Here is a 9,037-nt window from a genome sequence, read left to right as displayed (position 1 = left end):
GAGGGAGGTGGGAGCCCTGCAGCTGGCCCCTGCGCTCTCTCCATCTCTCTCCTGAGGGCGAGGGTTTGGCCTGGCCCTGGCTTTCTCCAGGGCTTGGTCCAGTCTGGGTCTGAAGGCCCAGGGACCACGTGAGCCTGGGGTCCTGTTACCTGCCCCTTCCAGGGCTTTGCTGTGTCCTGCAGGCAGGGGCCCGTTCTGGGAACAGGAGAGCCCTTCTACCGCTGGCCTTCCCCACTCCTGGCTACGTCGGCTCTGTCCAGCAGCAGCACCTGCTCATCCCCTGCTGGCTGTTGGGGGGCAGGGCCCCTGGCCACGCCTTTGCCCAAGGCCAGCCCAGAACTCAGGTCCCCGAAGTGCTGGCCCACGCTGCGTCAGTCCGTGTGGTGTGTCCTAAGCAGAGCCGCCTGAGCGACAGTGCTGCCCCCTGCCTGCAGGGCAGGGTCACTGCTCTCCCGTGGGTGGCCCCTATGTGCCTTCTGCCTCAGTAAGGCTTGTGGGCAAATCTGCCCCCTCCCCTCGGCCCCGGCAGCAACTAACAGTCCAGCTGCATTAGTGAAAAACGTTTTTATTTCTGGCATTTAAAATCCCAGGAGGGGAGGGGCTCTGAGTGCCAGCTGGGGAGTGTCTGCTGTCCTGGACATGTGATCGCCCCGGGCGGTGCCCTGCACATGCTGCCTGCCTATCCCTGTGTGTCCAGACCGCAGCATGTGCGCCCCAGTGCCACTGGCTGCCTGCAGCCATGCTAGGGCTTGCTGGAGGGGGCTGGTGAGCGGAGCTGGGAAGCTCCAGGCACCCGGCTGGTGCATTCCCTCAGGCTGGATACCCCTGCGGACGTTCTGCTAGTGCCAGGCTGGAGTGGGGCCAGGCGCTGCTGGGGTGAGTACCACACCCTGCGCCTCTGCCCTCGCGTCCGTTAGATGGCCAGGAGAGGTGTGTGCGGCTCTGTCACACAGGGAGGATGGTCCCAGCTCAGGCCAGTTCCATGGGGCAGGTGTGTAGACGGCAGCAGTACCCGGGTGAGCCAGTGTCTGGGGGAGAGAATAGAGCCCCTTGGTGAGAAGACAAGACCTGGCTGCCAGTCCCCACTGGGGGTGGGGAGAGAGGGGGGACAGGCTGGCTCCAGCCCCTCTGGCCCTGCCCTCCCTCAATTAGCTTCACAAGGGCTGGGCTCCGGCCTCCAGCACTGCAGCAGGTGGTGCCAGGAGCCCCCATTGCTGTAGTACGAGGGGGCCACAGAGCCCGGGGGGTGGGGGTGGCCTTATGTCACATGCTGAGACTGGGCCAGGCTCCAACAGCAGTGAGCATGGGGGCCAGCTACCAGCCCCTGAGTCTCAAGCAGGGGTGGACGGAGCTTTGCAGTGATCTGCCCGAGGCAGCCTTGAGACAGCTGGAGAACCCAGGAGTGACTCCATCACCACCGAGTGCTGCCTCCCTGGGCACCTGCCGGGCAGAGCCCCAGCCACCCCCTCCCCCTGCAGCGGGGAGTCTACTTGTGCATGTCCACTGGGGACCTGCCAGGCAGAGCCCTAGCCCCCCCACCAGGCAGTCTATGTGCACATGTCCACTGGGCAGCTGGCAGGCAGAACCCCCCCCCCCGCCATCTACCTGTGCGTGTCCACTCCCAGGAACACCTTCCAGTTGGCCCAGGTGCCGTAGCTGTAGGGGTTCCTGAACACCTGTGACGGAGGGAGGGCCAGCGTTACTCCCCGCAGCTCACCCACCCCAGCCCACCCCCGATGTCCCAGCTGAGGGCACGGGCCCTGCACTCACTCTGCCTTTCTTCTGCAGCCTCTGCCTCTCCTTCTTGTTGATGTGTCTCTCGATGCTGGTCTCCCCTCGGGTGATGAGGGCAGCATGCCACAGCGTGAGGGCCCCCAGCGCCAGGGCTACCGAGCTGGAGGGAGAGCAGACAGTGGGTGCTGATGGCTGGGGGGAGGGGCCAAGCTGAAGCATGCTGCGAACCCCAGCAGAGCCAGTTGCCTCCTTGCCCCAGGGAACCCCAGGGCTCCCAATGTGCGTCTCTGCAGGGAAAGGCCCAGGCTCGCCTGCCAATTCAGGGGGTACAGGCATGCTTGCCCCACTGCCATACCCCTGCGTGGGGCTGCCAGGTCTGCGCCCAGCCCAGTTACCTGCACAGGACCCAGAGGTAGACTATGCTCTTGTGGAAGGCCCTCTGGCGGAAGGAGAACGTGGGGGGCGGCGTCTGGTAGTATGTCTGCAAGGAAGGGCAGGCAGGTTAGAGCAGACTCATGCTGGGCCTCCACAGCCGTCAGAGGCTACTTACCCGCCCCCCTCCCCAGCGATGTAAATGGTCCCCCGGGCCCGGGCAGCCAGAGCAGATGGATGGACAGACAGTGCATAGCAGGAGATAGCAGCAGAGAGAGCGCAAAGTAGGGGGCATGTGGCTGGTTCAGGCTAAGCCCCCCAGCAGCTGGGAGCGATGGGATGGCCGCCAAGCAAGGCCTGCAGGCATTGGCAGAGCAAACAGCACAGGTGGGTGCTGCTGCGCCCCCAGACCAGGAAGCCGAGTGGCACATGGGAAAGAGCTGTTCACACAATGCCGAGATGCTGGGCAGTGTCCTGGCAGCCTCCTGGCCCGGTGCAACCCAGCCCCTTCTCCATCACCAACCACAGAGAGGCTGTGCAGCTGGCTGAGACTCCAGCTCCCAGCATGCAGTGCTCCAGCACAGGGTGGAGCAGTGCATGCTGGGAGCTGTAGGCTCAGGGGCTGTGCTGGACCCCTAGACACAACTCTGCCCCATGTTGCCTTCAGCAGCTTGGGGAGTGGGGATATCCCACCTGGTTGGCAGCCACCTGCAGTGTCTCCTTCTCTAGCAGTTTCAGTCTCTAGTGGACGGAAAACAGGGCGCCAGTTACACGTCTCACAGCAGGGGCGCCAGCACCCTCCCCCACATGCCCAGCATCCTTTGGCCCTGCTCACTGGGGCTGGCCGTGCCCCCCTGCCCTGTGAGAGGCGGGACCTCGTTCAGCGTGCGGCCAGGCTGCCAGCCCGGGGCACTGGCTTCCCAGCTCCCCATGGCCCAGCGAGAGGGTGATGGGCACAACGGCCCCAAACTCCCTTGGCTGGCTCAGCTGAGCCCCCAGTCACCTGAATGGCAGCATAAGCCTCCCGGAATATGTCCCAGCTGCTGATGCCGCAGTAGACGCAGCCCATGGTCATGAAGAGGCAGAAGGAGAAGAAGTAGCGATGGTTGTAGTGGCCCACGCAGTTATTCAGCCACGCTGCGCCCGGGTTAAAGATGCGTAGTGGGCCGGCGGGTACAGAACCCCCCTGAGCCAGGCTCGCAAAGCCCCCTGCCTCCTGCTGGCTGGCCCCATGCTTCCCTGCCCACGAACACCCAGGGAGCTCCTGCCAGGAAGGGGGCAGGAAAGCAGCCCCACAGCTTAAATCAGGAGCCCCAGCAGGCACTGCCCCATCTGGCGCTCACGGAGCCTAGCGTGCTGGGACCTGGAGTCTCACTGGGCTGCACTTTTAAAGCAGAGGTGCCCAGTGCCTCAGCCTGGGCCAGAGTCCAACAGGACGGGGTCACTGCCCGGCAAGTGCACCGAGACCCACCGAGTGCTCAGGAGGCTGCAAACCCTTCCCTTGATCAGCCCAGCCAGAAGCCTCCCCGTGCCCAGCCCGCCAGGTGCTGCCTGTCTGTCCACCGGCCCAGGCCTCTGAGTGGAGCCGCCATTCCAAGGGCAGGTTTCCGTACAGCCCCAGGCACTCAGTGAGCATCACGGACCCCCTGCCCAGCCTGCTGCACCCCTGGCTCATCAGTACCACTCAGGCATGAAGAGCTGGCCTCCGAGTGCCAGGACAGCACAAAGCCTGCCCCCTTCCTGCCCAGAGCCCTGCCCCTCCATCCTACTGCTCCCCGTGCTGGGCAGGGGCTGCAGGGGTTCGCCTTTGCGGAAGGATACGGCAGTGATGGTCCATCTTCAGCACGCACCTGGGAGAAGGAGAGCGGCACATGCTGAGTGCCACACACAGCAAGCCCGCGGCCGGGCTGCAGAGACGGGCACCAGCTGGGGTCTCCCATCTCAGCACAGCCCACCGGGACTGAGGCAAGAAGCCAGCGGAGCGAGGGGGAGAGGAGAGCTGCTCACCTGCTGCAGGTGCCCAGTGGTGCAGGGGGTGGGGTCAGGTGTGGGGAGCCCCTACCCATTGCAGATACTGCAGTGGAAAAGGGGGAGGGCTAAGTGGGGGAGCCCCTACCTATTGCAGGTGGTGCAGGGGGGGCAGCCCCTATCCGTTGCAGATGCTGCACTGGAAAAGGGGGGGCTAAATGGGGGGAGCCCCTACCTGTTGCAGATGCTGCAGTGGTGCGCGCGGGCAGGCTTGGGGGAGATGCATTTCCTGCAGATGGAGACGGCCACAGTGTTGCTCTTGGCCTGTGGAGGGAAGCCCGGGCAGGGCTGTCACCACTCAGAGCAGCGTCCCGCTGGGTACCTTGGCCAGCGCCCTGCCAAGCCCGCTCAGGGCTCCCCTCGCTGCCCCATCAAGACCCTGATTGCCCCTTGCCCAGAGCAGGCTCCTCACCATCCGCCTTTGGCCACGCTGGAAACAGGCCCTGCCCCCAGCACTGCCTGAGCCCCACGGCTCTGGGAAGTCCAAGGAAGTAGTGCCAGTGGGCCTGGGCCTGGCCACTGCTCCCTGAGATGCACCAAGAACCTGACATTGTCGATAGCGCCCCCTGCTGGGGGAGTCTGGGGCTGGAGCAGGCAGGAGCTTCCCCCACAGTCAGTGCCCCGCCCTGCTCTCCACAGCACCCCCTGCTGGGGGAGGCTGGAGTAGCCAGGAGCTCCCCCCACAGCCAGCTCCTGCCCCGCTCACCGCAGTGCCCCCTGCTGGGGGAGTCTGGGGCTGGAGCAGCCAGGAGTCTCCCTACCCGCCAGCCGGCGCCCCTGGGGTGAAGAGGGACAGCAGCAGCACCCTACCTGCGGGGGGTGCCCTGGCGGGGTGGTGATGGCCATGTAGTAGTGGAAGAGGATCATGAGCAGGTTCCAGTGGCCGTAGGCAAGATGCCAGCAGATCCAGCCGGGCGGGTAGGTCTGCAGGATGAGGGGCAGCAGGCAGATGTAGACAATGGCCACGATGGAGCTTGTCAGCACAATCACCAGCGCCACAAACACCTGCAGGGAGGAGCAGGAGAGGGCCTGAGCCCACCCCCCTTCCCTGCCCTGAACCCCCAGCGCACCCCCTGCCCACTCCATCCTAAGCCCCTAAGGGTGTGGGGCACATGACTCTTTACACAGCTGATCCAGATTTTGTTGGTTTTTCCTCTCTGGCATGGTGCCCGGAGCTCAGGCAGCAGCACCGCTAAACAGGGTCCAGGAACGGGCAAAGCATGCTGGGAACCCATCCATGCCAGTGAGCACCCCCTGCCAGCTCCAACTTAGGGGGCAGAAGGCTCTGGGGCTGGCCCAAACAGCTGCATTCCAGAGGGGAGGGGATGAGACCCCATTCCCTCTCCTGGCTCCCCAGCTCTGAGCAGAGGAGCACGGAGAGTGAGCGAGTCAGGGCCTGCACCCCTCTTCCTGGGACTCCCCGTGACTCTCAGCCAGCCAGTAAAACGGGTTTATTGGACAACAGGAACGCAGGTTACAGCAGAGCTTGTAGGTACAACCAGGACCCCTCAGTCAAGTCCTTCTGGGGGGGGGCGTAGGGAGACTTGGGGTTCCCTGCGTTCCAGCACCAAAACTGAAAAACCAAAAACTCCTCCTCTCCTTTGTCCAGTCTCCCGGGTAGGTGGTGTCACTTCTCCCAACCCCCCTCCCGGCTCAGGCTACAGCTCAGGTAGCTTCCTTCAAGGGAAGTCCCCCCATCCCCAATGTCTCTCCCCTGCGACATTCCCAGGTCAAATCCGCCTGCTCCCTGCTCCGTCACACCTGGCGCCCCCCAGCCCCGCAGGGCACTCACCACACCGAACCAGCGAGTGACGTGATCCACCAGCCAGTAGATGGGCTCGAAGAGGGAGTCCAGCACCACGTCGCTGTTGGTGAAGGAGTTGTAGAGCAGGGAGCCCAGGCAGAGGTGCCCGTAGCGCCACAGCTGCTGCACCCGCCAGGCCAGCCTGAACCTGCGCCGTCGGCCCACACGCAGGCACTTCACACAGAGCCGCATCACCGCTGAGAACGCCCGCTGGCGGCTCCTCATCCCTGCCGCGCACAGCCTGCGGGAACAGAGCCTGGCTCACAGCCCTCGAGGGAGCGCCAGGGACCGGGGTGGGGTTCTCCCCAGCAGTCACTGCTGCTGTGCCGTCCCGACCTCCCAGCACTGGCACCAACGTTTCTGCCTCTGCCCGGCTGGCAGCGCTCGCTGGCAAGCCCAGCCCCCGGGTGGCAGCGATGGATGCCAGTGACCTTCGGTTGGCTTGGGTGGGGTAAGCAGAGCCTAGCTCCCCGGTAACTCCTGCAGCTCCCCGCCCCCATCCCGGCTCAGGTGTTCCCTGGCCCCATCTCGCCTTTCCCACTCCAGACGCAGAAGAAACCAGAGACGGCGCTGAGGGCAGCACTGCTGGGCTGGCTCCAGGGTGGGAGCTCAGACCCTGCCAGCTCCTCCAGAGAGCCCCCAGAGGGGTACAAGTGGCGTTAAAAACCCACACCACCATCTCCCACCCCAGCACAGACGGCAGCCTCCCTCCTGGGCCTGAACCTAGCACTGGGGGGCTATTCCCCTCCCGCCCAAGTGCTCACAGCCCCCGTCTGGGGGAGCCCCACAAGTTATCCATCCCCTCGGTCCAATTCATCTCTGGCAAGCCTGGAAGACGAGGCTGGATTGATTTCCCATTGCACAGACCGTGGGCGGAGGTTCAAGGATAAGCTGCCCAGTGGGTGCAGCTGGTATTGGGCGTGGGGTGAATGGGGCCCTGCCAGGCTGGGGGGCTCATCCGCTTGCTGGGCCAGCTGCTCCGGCCTGGAGAGTCAGCTGGGAATGAGGAGGGACCTGAGCCAGCCCCGCACAAGAGCAAACAGGTTCGCCTCCTTGGGGCATCCCACAGCACATCCAGCATTAACTAGGAGAGGCTGCCCTGGGACCCCCCCCGCCCCAAGGGCTCAGGCACAGTGCAGGGTGCAGCACACTGCGGCTGCCAGGACAGGGCAGCACGAGTGGGGGCCCTGGGGCCTGTCTCCCAGCCTAGCTCGCACCCGTCTCTGGGGAGGAATCATGCTGAGTGGAGCCTCTCTCAGACCTGTCTCCTGTCTCTGCCAGCACTTAGCCTCCCCCGAGATTTGTCCCTTCGCCCACTCTGTACTTGTTTCATCCTCGATTCCTCCAGTCCCCCTTTCATTCTTGTTGCCCTTCTCTGGGCTCCCCCTATTCATCCCCCGTGCTCTGATATGGGGCTGGGGGTTCTCCCTCCGTATTCCCTTGGCTGTGATATTCAGCTCTGCAGAGGGCTTTGGGATGTGACTGTTCGACCTGGGAAAGGCTCTGACAGGTGCAGGGGTACCGCAGCATGTTAATGACTTTGCCCTGCATAGGCAGCAGGGGGAGCTCACGCTGTCTTTTTAGTGTGTCCCACTAAAAACGAGGGCATTTTATTTAGGAAAATACCGTAGTGAATTAAAGTGGGTGAACTGAAAAGCAGACGGGGCAGCCAGGGTGGCACGTGGCACACCCTGCCCCTGCTGAGCTGGCATCTCCTCCAGCTCCCAGGGCACAGGCTAAGGCTATTTCTGAGCCTCTCTTTGCCCCCGATAGACAGAGGCTGTGCAACAGGTGGGGAATCCCACAGGCAAGGGGATCTGCCCAGCATATCGAAGACAGGCTGGTCCTTGCCTCTGCCCTGGGCCCCCCCCATCCCCTACATGCCCAACCACCAGGGCAGCAGGCCCAGGGAAAGTGCAGAATCGGGGCAGGGGGGGTCTACACCAGGTTGTTCCGACGCGCCCATCAACCCGAGCTCCGTGGCTCCTGCCTGGCAGGCGGCTCTGATGGGTGCAGCAGCCCAGGGTGCCCATTGCAGTGCTCAGCTGAACCGGGTGCTTGGGGCCTCGCCACCCTCAATGGGGTGTGCGTGACACTGACACACTTACGGGGGAGATTCCCTCCCAGCACCGGCCCGGTGGAGGGGGAGGGGAGAGTCAGCGGCCTAACCCCCAGGATGGTGACAGGCAAACATGGGGGGGCTGCAGAGCTGAGTCCCTCAGGCAGCCAGACCCCCTCCAAGGGGGGCACACAGGAGACACCACCACGCAGGGGGGCAGCAGAGAGACACCCTCAGAGCCCCTACCCCTCCCTGACAGCTCCCCAGACACCCTGCCCCTCCCCCCTGAGACCCCCCAAACACCCCGTCCCTTCCCCTGACACCTCCCCTAGACATCCCGCCACCTCCCCCTCTGAGACCCCCCAGACACCCCGCCCCTCCCCCTCTGAGACCCCCCAGACACCCCGCCCCTCCGAGACCCCCCAGACACCCCGCCCCTCCCCGAGACCCCCCCAGACACCCCGCCCCTCCGCCTCTGAGACCCCCCCAAACACCCCGCCCCTCCCCCTCTGAGACCCCCCCAGACACCCCGCCCCTCCCCCTCTGAGACCCCCCAGACACCCCGCCCCTCCCCGAGACCCCCCAAACACCCCGCCCCTCCCCCTCTGAGACCCCCCAGACACCCCGCCCCTCCCCGAGACCCCCCAAACACCCCGCCCCTCCCCCTCTGAGACCCCCCAGACACCCCGCCCCTCCCCGAGACCCCCCCAGACACCCCGCCCCTCCCCCTGACACCTCCCCTAGACATCCCGCCACCTCCCCCCGAGACCCCCCCAGACACCCCGCCCCTCCCCCTCTGAGACCCCCCAGACACCCCCCTACCTGCCGCCCGCACCGGACCGCGCCCCGCCTCCATCTGCCCCGGCCCCGGCCGTCACCGCCGGCCAGGCACCTCGCCGACACCTTGGCCTCACTGCGGCTGCGCGGGCTCCACCGCGGTGCACGCTGGGAACCGTAGTCTTTCCCCTCCGGACTACAACTCCCAGAGGGCGCCGCGCAGTCCGGCATTCCCTCCCCTCACGTGAGTAAAGATCACGTGG

General features: G+C 65.1%; 1 protein-coding gene and 1 long non-coding RNA gene across 10 annotated transcripts in view; one reads left to right on the top strand and one right to left on the bottom strand.

Moving 5' to 3' along the window:
* LOC127054394 (uncharacterized) overlaps nt 1-5,958 on the top strand; it is a 57,565-nt gene extending 51,607 nt beyond the window's left edge. The window contains exon 3 of the long non-coding RNA XR_007775237.1: nt 5,652-5,958. This is a non-coding gene — a long non-coding RNA (uncharacterized LOC127054394). The remainder of the gene's footprint in view (nt 1-5,651) is intronic.
* On the bottom strand, nt 550-8,899 carry ZDHHC16 (zinc finger DHHC-type palmitoyltransferase 16). 9 transcript variants are annotated; one of them, XM_050960494.1, is made up of 10 exons: nt 8,820-8,899; nt 5,927-6,179; nt 4,945-5,139; nt 4,310-4,398; nt 3,928-3,956; nt 3,110-3,243; nt 2,800-2,847; nt 2,130-2,215; nt 1,771-1,894; nt 550-1,028 (listed from the first exon to the last, which is right to left on the bottom strand). In XM_050960494.1, the coding sequence occupies exons 2-10, from the start codon at nt 6,161-6,163 to the stop codon at nt 840-842; spliced, it is 1,131 nt and encodes a 376-aa protein (XP_050816451.1). In that variant the 5' UTR covers nt 6,164-6,179; nt 8,820-8,899; the 3' UTR covers nt 550-839. The 9 variants fall into 9 exon arrangements, with proteins under 9 accessions (XP_050816451.1, XP_050816457.1, XP_050816454.1 ...); XM_050960496.1 differs by lacking the exon at nt 8,820-8,899 and adding an exon at nt 1,606-1,676 and having other exon boundaries at nt 827-1,028; nt 5,927-6,226; XM_050960500.1 differs by lacking the exon at nt 8,820-8,899 and having other exon boundaries at nt 4,945-5,058; nt 5,927-6,230.
* Nucleotides 8,900-9,037: the final 138 nt, after the last annotated feature.

The sequence above is a fragment of the Gopherus flavomarginatus genome, chromosome 6 (genome assembly GCF_025201925.1).
Source record: "Gopherus flavomarginatus isolate rGopFla2 chromosome 6, rGopFla2.mat.asm, whole genome shotgun sequence".
NCBI classification, from domain to species: Eukaryota; Metazoa; Chordata; order Testudines; family Testudinidae; genus Gopherus; species Gopherus flavomarginatus.
The sequence above is the reverse complement of the archived record's forward strand: the minus strand, read 5'-3'. Positions and strand labels throughout refer to the sequence as shown.

Excerpts from the sequence above, each read along its gene's own strand:
- ZDHHC16 (XM_050960492.1), bottom strand. The coding sequence starts at position 6,617 with ATGGTGGTGTGGGTTTTTAACGCCACTTGTACCCCTCTGGGGGCTCTC. Across the intron at positions 2,216-4,309 it reads CACTGCAGCATCTGCAACAG|ACATACTACCAGACGCCGCC; the intron begins GTAGGGGCTCCC and ends CCTTCCTTGCAG. Across the intron at positions 1,029-1,770 it reads GGCTGCAGAAGAAAGGCAGA|ACACTGGCTCACCCGGGTAC; the intron begins GTGAGTGCAGGG and ends TCTCTCCCCCAG.